Here is an 18,083-nt window from a genome sequence, read left to right as displayed (position 1 = left end):
AACAATCTGATTTTTAAAAATGAGCAAAGGAAATGGATAGACATTTCTCTAAAGAAGATACACGAATGGCCAAAAAGTATATGAAATGATGCTCAGTATCACAAATCATTAGGGAAATGCAGTCCCAAATCACAATCAATTACTACCTATAACCATTAGGATGGCAACTAATTTTTTTTAAAAAATATTCTTTTTAGTTATATATGACAGTAGAATGTGCTTTGGCATACTATACACACATAGAGTATAACCTATTCTATTTAGGTTCCCACTCTTGTGGTTGCACATGATGTGGAGTTACCCTGGTTGTGTATACAAAGACAAGGCTGGGAAAGTAGATAAATTCTACTCTCTTTCCTATTTCTTACCCCCTCCCTTCACTTTGTTTCTCTTTGTCTAATCCAATGGATTTCTATTATTCCCTTCCCAACCTCCCTTGTTTGGGTTAGCATTCACAAATTGGAGAGAACATTCGACATTTGGTTTTTTGGGATTGGCTTATGTCACTTAGCATGATGTTCTCCAGTTCTAACCATTTACCGGCAAATGCCGTAATTTCATTCTTCTTTATGACTGAGTAATATTCCATGGTGTATATATACCTTTTCTTTATCCATTCAAAGGATGGAAACTCTTAAAGATACCAGAAAATATCAAGTGTTAATAAAGATGTGGAAAAATTTGAACTCTTGAACCTGGTTGGTGGGAATATAAAATAATGCCACTGCCATGGAAAACTCTAGGGTGGTTCTGCAAAATATTGAAAACAGAATTACCATGTGATCCAGCTGTTCTAATCCTGTTTATATGCCCAAAAGAAATGAAAGTAGCATCTTGAAGAGAAATGTGTAGACCCATGTTCATAACAGTATTATTCACTTTAGGTAAAAGATGGAAGCAACCCAAGTAAGTACTCATGAAAAGATGAATGGATAAAGATATGTGTTATATATCTCACATATATATATATGTATAGGCATTAAAACGGAAATGAAATTCTGATGTGTACTACACCATGGATAAATCTTGAAGACATTGTTCTAAATGAAATAAGCCAGTCATATGACAAATATTGTATGATTCACTTATATGATGTATCTAGAGTAGACAGATTCCCAGAGACAGAATACTGTGGTTTCCAGTGACTGAGGTGGGGAGAAAATGAGGAGCTATTGTTCAATGGATATAGAGTTTAAGTTTTATAAGATAAAAGGAGCTCTCAAGATTGATGGCACAACAATGTGAATGTACTTAACACCATCACACTGTTCCCCTAAGAATGATTAAGATGAAACATTTTATGTTGTTTATTTTACCACAAACAAAAATTTTAAAATAAAAAATGTTGCTTGAGAAGAATGGATAATGTCATGAGACTACATAACGTGAAGTGAGAAAAAGCAAGATGAAAAACCATATGCAGAGTAGTGTCTCAATTAAGTATTGAAAATGGAAGACTAGAAATAAAGACTTGAAGGAAGCATGTCAAAATGTTGCTAGCAGGGGGATTATGAGCTATCTTTACTATTCAGAAGTTTTTTTTTCTATAACTTCCGAATTTTAACAACAAACTTGAATTTCTTTTACTACAGTAAGGAAATATGTCTTTAAAAACTTGATTAAAATTATTTTCTTCTTCAGGTTTATTGCTGCTAACCAACTAGAATGTGATTAAGCCTTTCATAAGATTTTAATGGGAAGGTTAAAATTTGTCTGCAGGCCAAGATGTAGGAAGAGAAGTTTCCTTTTGCACAGAAATTTCAGTCTCATATAACAATAAATCCAATTCTCTGAGTAACTCTTTGACCTTGTCATTCATTAAATGATCAATCTCTCTGCTGGCATGGCAATGCTCTGGAAGGAGAAAAGGCTTCTATTTTAAAGCCCCCTTAATGAATCATCTTCACTTTGGGGAGGGTGCTGGAGTTGACACTGAGAGGTAAGTCAGTTGGTCAGGATCGGGAGTGTTGGGGAGAAGGAAATACTTTTTCCATGAGAATAACAAAACATTCTCTACCTTAGGTACCTGATGGCAATTAAGGCTTTCCACCGAATGGGGCTAGCTAAGGAGTCCAGGGGCTCATCCCTGATGAAGTCCTGAAACACAAACAAGGAAGTGAAAGGTTTCAGAAATGCTTGGGGAGTTCCCAGAGGCAGCACCAACCTTGGGCCCTTGGGTGCTCTGGGGCAGAAAGACAGCAAAATCCTGGGACATGTCACTGGTGAGTTTCAGCCATTTTTAAATGGAATACTCAGATGCTTCCCTCCTTCTTTCTCTGCACTCTCACCAGCATGTAACCGATCAGCAACTCTTTGTAGGAAAACTGGAACTGCTTATCCTCAGCATCTTGGACAGCAATGCCAATCTCAATGATGCTTCTTATGAAACTCATTTGCAGATCTATGTCCTAAAGCAAAACAAGTCACAGTGTAAGGTGAGGTCTTAGGTACCACAGCTGGACCTGTGAACATGGACTCAGGGTTGAAATAAGTGCCCAGACAGGAGCAAGAATTTTAGTTCCCTTTGGCATCTCTATCCCAAACTGCGATCCAAGTTGCAGGGAATTAAGAAACAAAGGTCAGGGGCTGTGGTTATAGCTCAGTGGGGGAACACTTGCCTAGTACATGTGAGGCACTGGATTCAATTCTCAGCACCACATAAAAATAAATGAATAAAATAAAGGCATTGTGCCCATCTACAACTAAAAAAAATATTTAAAAAAGAAACAAAGGTCACTATCTTCTCCACAGATTGAAGTTTCTCTAGAGCAGTGTTTTCAGATGTTTTTTGATCATGAACCACAGCAGAAAAGCATTTACCATTCTACCTAGAACTTACTTGTATACAACATAACATATATAACTGAAAAGTTGAATAATACTTGCTATTGTTATATGCAAGATATTCTACTTTATCGTTTACTTTATTCTATTAAAAGATTTTTTTTGCTGTTGTGAACTATTAATTTGAATTTTTGGTCCACTGGTGGGTTACAATCTAAAGTTTGAAAAACACTGCTTTGGTTTACAGGTCAACTTCCAAACAACCTCAAACCAGAATACAGCACCTTGTCCAGTTCTGGATTAAGCTTAAGGATCTTGGCTAGAGAACTGGATGAATTAGTTATATATTGGGATCCTTTCCACTGGAATTAAGAGGACGTCAACACTTGGCATACTTCAAGGGAGCTTGATTGATTGAGGTATCATCTATCAAGTATCTCATACCTTATTCATCACAGCCATGCCCAGAACCTGAAAAATTAAAAGCAGCAGTCAGAGACACCCCCAGTCCCCAAAGGAACTACCTGCCATCCTGAAAGATAGCAGCAAGTAGAGTCTTGCTAAGGCAGGTGTGGGAGCTGTTCACTCCTACCAGAGTTTTGAAGTGAGACCTTGCACACTGGCAGGTTAGTCAAGAGTAAGCTGTAAAAGGCAGGATGAAGACTCCAAGTTTTGGGTTTCAGGCTTTGCAATCATTTTAAAGAGGCTCTAACTGAATGTGATTGGGACAAAGGGTAAATAAAGCCTTTTGGAGGAAAGTTCAGTGAGGAGTTCGAAGATGAAAAGTTGCAGGGCAGCTAAATCTAGAACTGAGAGTATACTCAGACCTACTGCAAGGCTTGAGTTGACAGATTAGGAATACTTTTAGCATGTGCCAATTTTGTGTTTGCTCATGTGCAGTTGCTTCTATAAGAGAAAGGCGCACAGCTGGACTGAGCCCAGAGCACAGAGGTGCCCACCGTGTGGTCCTCTACCAGCTATCTCAGTTTGCTGGGTGCTGAGAGCCTCTCCCATCCAAATCTGGTGTGATGACTCCGTTGCACTTCAGATAAGCCTTCCTTATTTCATAAGTCAACATTTGCAACTGATTTCAGGTGTTTCAAGGTAAAATGCCATTTTTTTTTTGTATTCTAAAATTAAAAAAAAAATTAAAAGTAGGTTCCTGTCTTATTTAAAAACATGCCTCTAGCTCCTGAAAAAAGGAGGCATGGAACCACTGTATGACCAAGTTATGCCACTTCTCGGGATTTGCCCTGAAGAATTAAAGTCCTCTTACTACAGTGATACAAGCCTACCCACGTTTATGGCCACACAGTTTGCAATAGCTGAACTATGGAACCAGCCTAGGGGTTCATTAATGGGCAAACAGATAAAGAAAATGTGGTATATACACAATGGAGTTTTATTCAGCAATAAAAATGAAATGATGGCATTTGAAAGAAAATGGATGGAACTAGAGACCATCATGCTAAGTGAAATAAGTCAGACTCAGAAGGTTAAAGGGCATATATTTTCCTCTCATATGTGGAAGCTAGAGAGGAAAAAGGAAACAAAGTGGGGGTGGGTCTCCTAAAAATCAAAGAGAGATCAGCATAGGAAAGGGACCAAGGGGCAGGAGGCAGGGAGGGACGGGGTCAATGCTTGGGAGTGATATTGACCAAATTATATTGTCTATTGTGTACATGTGTGAATATGTGACAACAAATCCCATCAATGTGTACAGCTATAATGCACAAAAAATGTGGAAAAAAATGTGTGAACAAATGAATATTGTTCCTCAATTCCACTTTCCCCATAATCCCAGCTTTTCCTGTTATCTTGTTCATATTTTGCATGACAGCAGAATTTATTGTACTCTATAAATACAGTCACCTTTATCTCCATTCCTATTTTATTTTTGTAATAAGTTTTCTCAATGATTGGCTAATAATTAATGTAGCATAAAACATCTTTTATGATGTTTCTCATCATTGCTTATCAGATTTGGGGGCATTGGACTCAGCTCCGGAGGAGGGTGTTGAAAATACAGATTCAGTGATCCATCCTTGAAGACTGGCTTACTGGGCTCCATATCTCCAGGATCTCCAGGCAATTCTCATGCAACTGAAGTGTGGGGGTCAGTGCCCCACATCCTTCCACTGACTTATGCTGGTGTCCACGTTTTATGAACTCCCCACAAGTCTATTCTTATCAGTTACGCTTGTGAGTAAAAAAAAATCAAAGCACATGTGGATCAAATGTGGTTTGTGGAGAGGCAGAAAAGGGGATGAAGGAGGATTAGATAGAGACTGTAACATCAAGGTGCTGGCAGCTAATGGGGGAAGCAGATGTGCACATGATCAATGAGCACTCCCCACACCTGCCTGTAGATCAAGAGCCACTCATAAGCCTTTTAAGCCTACAGATTTCCAGACTCCTTCTGGGATCTATTTAATCAACCTCCCTGAAAAAACGACTCTGGGAGTTTATATTTAAAACTTCATCCCTAGGTGATTCTTTGGTAGCCAACCTGATACGGGTCAGCAAAAGGGTTCTGAATTGACAATTTGCATAAAGCAGTTTATTAAAGAAACAAAGAAAGTTTGCTCTATGGGCACCGGGGCAGGAATGATCAGATGAATTCCATCTCAGTTCAGAGGCTCTGAGGCTGGGACATTCTCGTCATGTTTGAAAGGCATCAAGAAGGGTCAGTGTGGCTGGGATGAATGGGGAGAGGGAAAATAGTACATGAACCTAGTAGCTTGATGAATAATATACTTTATTCACCGAAGAATACCTGTGTGGCTGATGCTGTGGCACACTCCTATGGCTCAGGAGGCTGAGGCAGGAGGATTTCAAGTTCAAAGCCAGCCTCAGCAACTTAGTGAGGCCCTAAACGACTTAGTAAGACTGTGTCTAAATAAAATATAAAATGGTCTTGGAATATGGCTCAGTGATGAAGTCCTCCTGGGTTCAATTCCCAGTACTGAGAAAAAAAAAAAAAAAATGAATACACATGGGCTGGGGATGTGGCTCAGTGGTTAAGAGCCCTGGGTTCAACCTCTGGTACCAACAAAACAAAACAAAATTAAAAAAAGCATATACCTGTGCACTTTTGATACACCATTCTGGGTGATTTATGAATAGTATCATATGAAAGGTTAAACAACTACCATTGGGATTATTATAGGGAAGTTATAAGCCAGCTGCCCTACAGTGGTACAGCACTGATTATTTTAAGTTCAAACAAGGCTGAGGTCACCACGGACACAGCTGATCTGGGGAGACATCACCAGAGTGGTAGGACATAAACTGCATAAGGCTTTGGGAAGCCAACAAATTATTTGACCCTACTTCATAACCATTTTTTTCTGTTTGCGTATATTTTCCTCTCCCAAACATAACTGAATAACTGATCTCACTTTTTTTTTTGGGGGGAGGGGGGGGAGCCCTGCCCTGGAATCTGCGGCAGCATGGGGATGAGTGTTACCTGAGAACACTGGCCATACAGAAACAGGATCTGGGCCAGGAAGTCTTGATTCAGCCTGCTGAGAAGCTGCTGCTTGGGAGCGTGGAGAGCCACGGCTCCGTAGATCGCTATGACGTCCGTCTTGGTCAGTTTCTTTTTCCCAGAAAAAATATACTGCAGACCAGAAAAGGGAGACATTTGATAAAAGAAAAAAAAAATGTGACTTAAGGAGTTTCTTTTTCTCTCATATTTTTTCCTAACCCTCTGGGCTACTTTCAGAGCTAAGAATTTGGACTGAGATGATTAAAATGAGTCTAAAACTGATATACTTTTGCTTGTACAAATGTAAACAGGCAGGACTGTCGTGGGGCTAATGGGACCATAGCAGAGGTCACCGAGAGAGGATTTGTTAATTATTTAATTGTCCTGCTGCTCCTTCAGGGGAGGCAGAGGACACATAATGGGAGCTGTGCTGGAGGCCTGGCAGGCTGGAAGCAGGACAAACGTAGGCACACACGGACTTCCGGGCCAGCATTAGTGACAGGGAAATGGAGTAGGTCTGTTAGGTAGCTCATCACCCTGCAGGGCGGGGTCTACTAGGTTTTGGTGTAGGATAAGGACTTGGGGATAGGAGTGAGGGTAATACGGAAAAAGGATATTCATTGAAGAAATCAGTGTTGTTTTCTCTTGTAAAGACCAAAAGCGTTAGAGATGAATGTTCTACTTACCTTACATCGATTCATGAAAAACTTTTCCTGATCTTGGAATGTCTTAAGAACTTTTAAAACAATATCCAAGTGGTCCTCGGCACAGTATCCTAAAATAGATGTTATTCCCTAAAATCAGAAAGGGCATGAGATTATGAGGTTAATCAGGCATTCATTTAAGAGATGTCTGTTGAGTACCCACCCGTCATGTGCACCAAACTCTGTCCCTGTGGAGTGTAGACCCAAGGGAAAGGACAGAGAAGCAACAGGGAAGTGAAGCAAACACACAGACTCAGTAAATTGTAAATATATAGCATGTCAGATGGTGGAAAGTGCTAGGGAGATAAGAAAAGCAGGAAAAGGTAATGGCTAGTGAGGGTTGGGGCAGTTTGCAATGTAAATAGGGTAGTCAGAGATGTGCCCCTGAACAGGGTGGCATAAGGAGAACCCGAAATAAGTGTGAGGGTGAGTTACTGAACTACCTGAGAAGGAGAGCTCCAAACAGAAAGTAAGTGCAAAGGCCCTGAGGTCACTGAAGAGGTCAGACTGAACAGTCATGGAGGAAATCAGTATAAGATGGGGCAGACAGAGGGTTTTTTTGGTGACTCTTAATCTTTTCAAGATTTTGGACTCATAACCTTAGAAGGCAAGCCAATGGAGGTTTGAATTGACTGACTTTTTAAAAATGTATATATTCTTTTAAGTTTTAAAGTCTTTTAAATTAACAAATAATTAGTGCATATATTAGTCTTAGGTACAATATATTTTGATGCATGTATACCTTGTGGAGTTATAAAATCAGGCTAATTATTATATTCATCACCCCAACATTTAAAACCTAGTATTTTTTAGCTCTTTTGAAATATGTAGTAGGTTATTACTAACTATGTTGACTGACATTTTTAAAGGATCACTCTGCTGCTGAAATGTCCGTACATCTTACACAGTGAAATTCTCCAGATCTGGGGGCTCCTGTAGGGCACTCTAAGGTCATGTTCCCCGCTGCCCATGCTGGCCCCTCCTACCGCTCTGGTCTAAGGCTGATTTCACCATTGTGCCTTTGTGACAATTTGGACATGAATCCTGCTGTGTCTCATTCCACTGCTACGTGTTCATGAGTGCTGTTACGTTTCATTCGGTTACATAACCCCACCTGGGTTGCAACAAGATCCCGTAGATTGGACGGTTGTCAACAAGGTCTCAAGCGGCTGTTCTTATCCTCAAACACCAGGCCACAGGGGCCCCGTAGAAGGTGCTGGGAATCCTCTGCAGTCCTGTGGACGGACTTTGGTTCCTTGGTCATAGTCTAAGATATGAACCTCTCTATCTTTGATCTTATTTTACCCTCACCCCACAATACAATTCTCAGTGGGTTTTTTTGAAAACATAGAAAATATATAAGTAAAACAAATTATTTACATTTTTATTGACAACAATATGATATATAAGAAAGAACATGAATTTTAAGTTAAAGCAGCTCAGACGAATATGCCTGGTCTTCCTTATAAGATGTTGCAATTTGGGGAAAGTTGACTAACCTGCTTATAATTTTTTTGTATCTTTAAAATTGCAGTAATGATATTTGTATTACATAGTATTTGTGAATATTTAATCAGGTAACAAATGAATGGTGGACATTGACCCTTTGCCCCACTGTCTTGATAGCTGATCATTTTTATTTTGGTTATATCCATATATATGAATGTTCATGGAAAGCAGGTTTTTTGTTTTATAAGAAGATTTTTTTTTTTAAATTAGTTTCTTGTGGCTATACATGATGGTGAAATTCACTGTTGTCTACTCATATATGTACATAGGAAAGTTAGGTCAGATTTATTCCAATGTTCTTTCCTCATCCCATACCTCTTTTCTCCCCTTCGACCCCCTTCATCTACTTTACCCATCTTTCTTCTATTTTTTATGTCCCCTTAGTTTGAATTAGTCTCTGCATATACTAGAAAACATTCGACCCTTGACTTTTTGGGACTGGCTTATTTCACTTAGCATGACAGTCTCCAGTTCCGTCCATTTACTAGTAAATACATAATATCATTCTTCTTCATGACTGAGTAAAACTACATTGTGTATTTATACCACATTTCCTTTATCCACTCATCTGTTGAAGGACACCTAGGTTGGTTCCACAGCTTAGCTATTGTGAGTGAGCCGGTATAAACATTGATGTGGCAGCAACCCTATAGTATGCGGACTTTAAGTCTTTTGGGTATACGCTGAGGAATGGGATAACTGGGTCAAATGGAGGTTCCATTCCAAATTTCTTGAAGAATCTCTGTATTGCTTTCCAGCGTGGTGGTACTAATTTGCAGTCCCACCAACAATGTATGAGTGTATCTTTTCCTCCACATCCTTGCCAATATTTATTGTTATTTTTATTCTTGATAATGACTATTCTGACTGGAGTGAGATGAAATCTCAGTGTAGTTTTAATTTGCATTGCCCTGGTTGCTAGATATATTGAACATTTTTTCAATATATTGACCCTTTGTATTTCTTCTTTTTGAGAAATGTCTATTTAGTTCTTTTGCCCTTTTATGGATCAATTTATTTATTTATTTATTTATTTATTTTTTTTGTTTTTTTTTTTTTTTTGGTCTCACTTCTTTTTTTTTTCCTTGAGTTCTTTGTATGTTCTGGATATTAATGCCCTATCGGAGGAACAGCTGGCAAAGATTTTTGCCCATTCTGTAGGCATGGTTTTGTTTCCTTTGCTGTGAAGAAGCTTTGAATTTGAAGTCATCCCACTTACTGATTTTTTATTTTATTTCTTGTGCTTTAGGAGTCTTGCTAAGGAAGTCAGCTACTGTGCTGACATGTTAGAATGTTGAGCCTATATTTTCTTGTAGCAGTTGCAGGGTTACTGGTCTAATCCCTAGGTCTTTGATTCACTTTGAATTGAGTTTTGTGCAGGGTGAGAAAGAGGGGTTAAATTTCCTTCTACTACCTATGGAATTCCAGTTTTCCCAGCACCATTTGTTAAAAAAGGCTGTGTTTTTCCCAGTGTATGTTATTAGCACCTTTGTCTAGTATGAGATAACTGTATTTATGTGGGTTTGGCTCTGTCCTCTATTCTGTACCTTTGGTCTTCATGCCTCTTTTGGTGCCAGTACCAATGCTATTTTTGTTACTATAGCTCTGTAGTATAATTTGAGGTTTGGTATAGTGATGCTTCCTGCTTCACTCTTCTTGATATAAATTGCTTTGGCTGTTCCGAGTCTATTTTTCCAAATGGATTTCAGAACTACTTTTCTAGTTCTGTGTGGAATGTCATTAGAATTTTGATGGGATTTGCTTTGAATCTGAATAGAGCTTTTGGTAGCATGGCCATTTTAACAGTATTAATTCTGCTTATCCAAGAACATGGGAGATCTTTCCATCTTCTAAGTTCTTCAATTTCTTACTTTAGTGTTCTATACTTTTTGTTGTGGAGGTCCTTTACCTCTTTGTTAGCTTGATTTCAAAGTATTTTTTGAGGCTATTGTGAGTGGGATAGTAAATTTATTTTTTGGCAGATCCATCATTGGAGTATGGAATGTGGTTGCTTTATGGGTGTTGATCTTGTATCCTGCTACTTTGCTGAATTCATTCATGAGCTCTAAACATCTTCTGGTGGAATTTTTTTTGGTTTTCTAAATATAAGATCATGTTGTCAGCATACAGAGATATTTTGAATACTCAGTGGTTTTTTTTTTTCCCTCTTCCAACTCCTCTTCCCAGCTTTGTGTCTCTTTCTCCAATATTTTTAATTCTGTGAGAGATGTCCCCCTGTCCTTCTTTTTGGCAAAACCCAAGCCCTGGATTAACTGACTCTCCCATTTACCCAGCACCTCATCTGTTGGTGTGACTGGGATACCAGCAATAGCTCTGAGAAAGTGTAATTTTTTGGTTTCAACCCTATCTGGGCCCTCAAATTGACACAGAATTTATCACAACTTCTAATCCAGGCTTCTCTGCCCAGTTCCTTGAAGATGCAATTTCAATCTCAAAACCTCCCCTCACCCACAACTTTTCACCGAGTACAGTACTTGGATGTGAACTTTGAGAGGGGTTCTGCTTTCTCCAATTTACGTTGGAGGAACATGAGTCATACAGATAGCATGTTGCAGAGCCAAGATTTGAATCCATCTAGTCTGATGCCAGAATTGGAGCTCTGACATTATGTGATTGACAGGGTCATGCTTAGGCGAGCAAAAGCCAGGTGGGTGCTAGAAGAAAACATAAGACCAACACTTTAACATATTGGTGCAGCCCCTAGCTTCTTCAACAAGACCCCTTCTTAAAGCTCATGAAACCAAACCAAGAAGAAATAAATGGGATGACATCAAATTAAAAAGCTTCTTCACAGTGGAGGAGAAGATTAAGAACATGAAGAGAGAGTCTAAAGAATAAGAGAAAATCTTTGCCAGCTACTCCTCTGACAGAGAATTAATATCCAGAATATATAAAGAACTAAAAAAGCTCAACATGAAAAAAGTGTAACTCATAAATGGTGTAACTCATAATTCTACTTTTGATGTTTCTCAAAAGTAGAAACATAAATGACTGACAAATATATTTAAAATAATGTTCAACTTCCCCAGCAATCAATGAAATGCAAATAAAAAATACATTGAGATTTCATCTAAAAATGGAATTAATGGATTTCATTAAAAATGGAATAATCAATAATACAAATAATAATAAATGCTGGTAAGGATGGGGGAAAAAGTATACGCATACATTGTTGGTGGGACTGCAAATTAGTACCATCACTCTGGAAAGCAGTATGGAGATGATTCCTCAAGAAATTAGGAATGGAACCACCATATGACCCAGTTCTCTCGCTCCTTGGTATTTACCCCAAAGAACCCAAATCATGATATTATAATGATACAGCCACATCAATGTGTATAGCAGCACCTTTCACAGTAGCCAAGTTATGGAACCAGTCTAGGTGCCCTTTAATAGATTAATAGATTAAGGAAATGTGGTATATATACATGATGAAGTTTTATTCAGCCATAAAGAAGAATGAAATTAGGGCATTTGCCAGTAAATAGATGAAAATGGGGAACATCATGCTAAGTGAAACAAACCAGACTCAGGAAATTAAGGGTTGAATGTTTTATATGCAGAAGCTAGAGCAAACTAAAAGAAGAAAATGTTGGGAGGTGGGATTGGATATTATAAGGAGAGAGGGAAGATCAGTGTAGTGGAGGGAAGGAAGAGGGACAAAAAAGGGGAGGAAATGCAGAATGATTTGACAAATATATGCTACATGCATGTATAAATATACCGTAGTGAATTGCACCTTCACGTACATCTATAAAACACCAGTTTAAAATAAATAGATAAATAAGCAGAAGAAAGGCCAGTAGAGCAGAAGAAGGGGAATGGGGTGGAGAGGAGAGGAGGAAAGGAGGAGGCACTGGGGACTGAAATGGAGCAAGTTAAATTTCATGCCTTTATATCATGTCAAGACAAACCCAATTATTACGTAAAACTATAAGGCACCAATAAAAAGGAAATAAAAATGTGTTGATTTATTTTTTTTAAAAAGCCAGTTGGGCTTAGTGAGATAGAGAAAGTCATGTGCTAACACTTTTTTATCTGATGTCATTTCCTAAGCAACTTGAGTGAGGGACACTCCAGAGGGTCATGAAGTTAAGTGAACAATGTATCTGAGAAGTTCAGATGGATGTCACAATTGGTCTTGTAAGGTTCTTGCGACACTCTGACCTTGAATGAGAGCCTAATTGCATGCTTACATCTAAAACAAACTTACTTTGTTTTCTACAGTTAAAGCAGAGCTAACAAGGGCAATTGACATGGGAAAAATGGTGTTAGAAATTGTGCCAGAGCAATAAATGATAATATCTGACAAGGAAAAAAGAAATAACGGTAATATGGAGGCAGTTTTAAAAGCTCATTAAAGTCTAGTGGTTTCTCTTATTGAATGTGGGAGAAAGGCCCCAGACATCTTATAATTGTTGAGGAGAGATATCATACAACACCTAGCAAGATTTTTATTCTAGTGGTCTCTGTTAGCCTGGGGAGTTTTTTTGTTTGTTTGTTTGTTTCTTTTTCATACAGTCCTCTCCTTCCTTCACAGGTACATATGTTCCCTAGCTGAGGTTAGGTAGGGAATAAGTAAAATTACTTAGTAAAACTCTCTGGGTTGCACTCACATTCCCTTTAGATCAAAAACCAATTGTCTGTATGGTTACTGTCAAGTTGGGCACACAGTGCTTTCAAAGGTCGTGACCATGCTCTAAATGATTAAGCCAACATCAAAATATATCAGAGATGCTCTTGTTAAGTAAGGATGTTTGAAATTGAGTTTTCAATACTTCCATAAATGTGGCTAAAGAAATGAAGTATTGATAAGTAAATAGGGAAACTTCATTTTTCCCCACCAAATTCTATTGGACTCTTTGAAAGTATTCATGAATACTTCCGGTTGAGATTTTATCACCAGAGCCGTCCCAGGTTTTGTGGATAGGATTAGCAGTCATCACTGTAAGAGGAAATTGAAAGCAAGGGATCCCACCTGTCTTTGGTCCCCTAGTTGGCTGGGAGCAACCAGAAAGTCCTTAATCTGTGAGCTTACAAAGTCCGTATCTTGACAGGATGCTAAGGTGGTTCCCAAGGCTTTCCAGAGGAATTTCTGAAAAACAAAAGGTGAGCAACAGGATTGTAAAAGTTAGAAAACCAAGTTGATAAAAAATGGAAGGAATCGAAATTGTTATCTGAGGGAAAGAAATTGGGGTGACTTAACACTGCTTTACAGCCATGTACCCCTCACGCTATCTCTTCTTGAAAAGGTGTGTCCTTACCCCAGGTCTGTCCTCCACAATGTTCTTCTGGCTTCTCTACACCTTGGGCACCACCATTACAATTGCCTTTCACTTCCTATCATAATATTTTAATATTCTTTGGTTCTACTCAGATTTGGGTTCTTGGTCACCGCGTGTCTTATGCATTCTTTCCAGTGTGCAGTTCCTGGTGGTGAAAAAGCACTTCGTGTATGCTCACTGAATAAACATGCTCAGTGATAGAAGGGTTATTTTGAAGTTGGTTTTGATTTGTTTTCAAATTTTCAAATCACTTATGGCTATATTATATCAAATGAGCATCTCTTTGTTTAGACTCTCCATCTTGTCAAGTGCAGGAGAGAAAACTGACCAGCTGCTGGTGTTCTTCAAGGACTCTGTAACACTTGCAGGATTATGGCTATTATGGTCATCATTAATCAGAGGGGAATCTATGGAACAGGGAGAAAGGTTAGTAGAAACAGATGGAGGGAAATTAATGCATCTAGTAGAAGTTGTACAGACCAGTCTGACCTGGAATGGGGTGGGGACATAGTGTTAAAACTGGTGGAGCCGTTGCTGCAATTTCAACTACCAGATGATATAAGACTCTGTCTAGGCACCACTCACTCCATTCCTGGTTACTCAGGAAAAATGCCCTCCTGCGATAATAGAATTAGAATGAGGAAAACTGTACACACAGAGGTGATCATTAGACAGGGGCAAAGTTTTTTTGTTTGTTTGTTTTTTGATACTGGGGATTTAACCCAGGGGTGCTTTTCCATTGAACTACATCCCAAGTCCTTTTTATTTCATTTTTTTTTTTCTTTATTTTGAGACAAGGACTTGCTAAATTGCTGAGGTTGATCTCAAACTTGGAATTTTCCTTCCTCAGTCTCCCAAATTGATGGGATTACAGGTGTGTGCCATTTCGCCCAGGTAGGGCAAAGTTTTTAGGGTCTGTTTAACTCCATCTTGGGGGAAGGACTGGAAAGAGCCTGGAAAAGTCTTGTGGTATGGAAAAACACTGACGTGATGAAGAGAAAAAGCGCTTCTCTGCTGGTTTTGGTCAAACATAAAATATATTCCTGCATTGGGATTTAGTGATGAATCTAAGAAATCTGGAACCCAGCATTGGAAGAAAAGGTGGTAGACTTCAAAAATAGCTACTATGTTTCTGTTCAACCTCTATCCATGTCCTTTTACTATGGGCATTACAACTCCCTCCATCAGGAAAGGATTTTGTTTTCCTGATCCTTTTGTGGATATTGTGACTTGCCAACAGAATGAGACAAAAATGACTCTGTGCCACTCCTGAACCTATATTTCAAGAGGCTCTGCATAGTTTGTTGTCAATGCCATGAAGACAAGTCTCACCTGGCCTGCTGGAGAATGAGAGACCACAAGGAAGAGAATCAGTTGTCCTAATTGAGACCAGCACCTGCCAGGCAACCTCCTTGAACCTCATTGAGATGAGAAGACTGCGCAGCTGAGCCTTGCCTAACTCCTCTCAGCTGAATGGGTGGCTGTCATCTTAAGCCATTAAGAGTATCTCCTTAGGCAGCAAAAGCTGACTGGTACACTCTTACTTTACTCTTATTCGGTACAGGGTTGAAGGCTATCTAGACATCCCATTGCCAAAACTGTTCTGCCTACCAGCACCACCATTATCCTGGAGTGATAAGTCTGGAAATTATTGGATGAATATATGGCCTTAGGTGCACAGGGCAAATCTGTGACAAGAGGATGAAACAAAGCTTATAAAATCATTTTAATGTGTATCTGCAGGCTTGGTAGACCAATTTGGAGAATTAATACTCTGTACCAAATCAGAGAGTTGGTCAGTGAAGGGAATTTCAAAAATAATTTGGAAAACACATCCCACAACAAGTTAGTTCAATTTGAATGTTTTCTAAAACAATATAATGCTCCAAAAATTACATAGGAGAGTTGAAGTTTAATAATGAATAATTTATAGGAAAATATTATTATAACCGAAGAAATTTAAGAACTGTTCTTACAGGAAAATAAATTTATGATTGATTTAACATAATAATGACCATGATCAGCTTTTATACTAAGCACATATCTTGTTCCAGGCACTTCACCAGGGACTTTCTATACGTTATCTACTGAACCCTCGTGACACTACAACCCTCAGAGGTGGGCACTGTTTCTATTTTAAAGATGAATATGCTGAGGATCCAGAGAAATTAAACAGTTTCTCTTGAACTACATCTGGAGCAAGAAGCAGACACTGGATTCCAACTGCCCTTAAAATGGAAGGGTATGAAGAATGAAATTATGTCATTGGCAGGAAAATGGATGGAGCTGGAGAACATCATGCTATGTGAAATAAGCCAGACTGAGGAAGTCAAGGGTCAAATGTTTTCTCTCACATGTGAAAGCTAGAAAGACAAAAAGGGACCTCATGAGAATGGAGGGATAGCAGTAGAGGATCAGGGGGAGAGAGGAAAAGAGGGAAGGAGGAGACAGTGAGCAATAAAATTGACCGAATTATGTTATGTGCATGTACAAATATATCACAATAAATCCCAACCATTATGCATAATTATAATGCAACAATAAAAAAAAAAAAACAGAATGGAAGGCTATAAGGCAGAGGGTTATAGAGAGGTCATTTGGAGACAGTGGAATGGAAGAAGAGGCTCTTAAGCATTTTCTTACTCCTAAGCTTTTATTAATGTAGTGGATCATTTTTGGCAGGAAGCCTCACAGACTGGCATAATGGAAACCAATACATAAACTGACATTAAGCCACCGATGTGGCAGAGAGTGCAACTCCTTTTTTTTTTTTTTTTTTCTCTTCTAGAAGAGTATCCCTGAGTCTTAGGCACATATCTATCTTGTCCTGGTCTTCCTTGCAGCTAGGTATGGCCATGTGAGTAGATTTCAGCCAAAATTGAGGTGAAAAGAAGTTAATGGCCTTAAAAGGAGGGAACTACTTTTTCTAACCATTCCTCTCTCATTTTGGTTGCAGTAAAAACAAGATGGAGCTTGAGAAGCATTGTGGATCATAAGGTAAACTGCTAAGGCCCCTCAGCTGAAAAACCCACCTTCTCAATGGAGGTGTTGCTGTAACTGTCCATTTGCTGGTTGAAATCCTGACTCAGTTGGATGGTCCAGGCCTTGTCACTGATTTTCCATAAAGATTCTTTGAGCAACTGTTATAGGAAGTGGAAGTGAGAGATGAGTGTGATGGTTTGATGTGCTTTCTTGGTACTTTTTTGTTCCTTATCTTTCAAAAGTGTGAAGAGGTATTAAATGGGACCTTTTCCCACCAAAGAACTAGTGACTTGAGAACTTTTCCTCTTTATTTTCAAAACAATTTTCTGGATTCCCTTTAAGAATAAAATACACAAAATGTGGAAATAACTCTACCTTAGTGCCTTCCTTCTTTTTCCTTTCAACAAAAATTGCTGAATGACTCAAAGTAGAAACTAATTCAATCTGAAATTTAAATTGAAGCTAAGGTTTTTCAAGTTTTGAAAAATTTGGAAAAACTCCATTTTGTCAATGTGAGTTTGGCTTATTACATACTAGAAATTAAAAAAAAGAACATGAAGGAGATCTTTAGAATAAGAAATTAAATGCATTTAAGAACCAATTAAATGTACAGACACATCTGTGCCAACATCCCCACTGGTGAGTGAAAGTAAATAATTCTGATTTTACCAATTGTTTGAGCCAGGGTCACAACTGGTCCTCTGAACCCTTGGTGTTTCATTCAACAACATATAAAGAGGCATTTTTTTTTTTTTTTTTTGGTCTTTTGGAGGACAATTTCCATGTAATTTCTACAATGTATTATTTCTCCTATATTTTCCCATTTTAAGCTTAGAAAAGGACACAATGTCAAAGCCAGGGAAAAGACTTGTATGCATTTTTTTAAAATAGGAGAGCATCCAATGGGTCCCTTAAAGAAAAGAAATTAAACAGACTTAGAAGATTAGGGGAAGAAGGCCCAGGCACACAGTTTTGGAAAAATAAGACTAGAGTATACTCGAGATAGGAAGAAGACAATGAGTGGCTCCAAAGACTCCCTGCCAGGGAAAGAAATTTCTTTCCTCATGAAAACAGTTGTTTTAAAACAGCACTCGGGGGGAAAGTAGGGTAGGAAACTTGAGAGAAGGAGGGGAAACAGAGGGGAAGAATACAGGAGGAGAGGTGGATTTCAGAAGAGGACCAGCTGAGTAGAGCAGTCATTGTAGACCTTAGACTGAATAAGAATTGCTAGTGGGAGGCTTTGAAACACGATGGCCCTCTGGTGCCACTTCAGTAACTCTGATTCCAGAAAAGGTGGTGGAATGGGGT

The 18,083-nt window shown here is 38.7% G+C and overlaps 1 protein-coding gene and 1 long non-coding RNA gene across 2 annotated transcripts in view; one reads left to right on the top strand and one right to left on the bottom strand.

Annotated features, from left to right (window-relative positions):
* Positions 1-18,083, bottom strand: part of MROH2B (maestro heat like repeat family member 2B) — a 75,402-nt gene that overhangs the window by 28,768 nt on the left and 28,551 nt on the right. Inside the window, exons 18-24 of the mRNA XM_079145586.1 lie at positions 16,826-16,933; positions 13,487-13,603; positions 6,961-7,068; positions 6,254-6,406; positions 3,229-3,255; positions 2,289-2,408; positions 2,018-2,097 (exon numbers count right to left, since the gene is read on the bottom strand). Coding sequence (XP_079001712.1) covers positions 2,018-2,097; positions 2,289-2,408; positions 3,229-3,255; positions 6,254-6,406; positions 6,961-7,068; positions 13,487-13,603; positions 16,826-16,933 — 713 coding nt within the window. The remainder of the gene's footprint in view (positions 1-2,017; positions 2,098-2,288; positions 2,409-3,228; positions 3,256-6,253; positions 6,407-6,960; positions 7,069-13,486; positions 13,604-16,825; positions 16,934-18,083) is intronic.
* LOC306664607 lies at positions 1,725-5,457 on the top strand. Its single transcript, XR_013764757.1, has 4 exons — positions 1,725-1,939; positions 2,023-2,222; positions 3,032-3,888; positions 4,766-5,457. It is a non-coding gene; the product is annotated as an uncharacterized lncRNA (long non-coding RNA).

This window comes from Sciurus vulgaris (genome assembly GCF_902686455.1).
Source record: "Sciurus vulgaris genome assembly, chromosome: 6".
NCBI lineage: Eukaryota > Metazoa > Chordata > Mammalia > Rodentia > Sciuridae > Sciurus > Sciurus vulgaris.
Note: the sequence above shows the minus strand (reverse complement) of the source record. Positions and strands in the feature narration are given on the sequence as shown.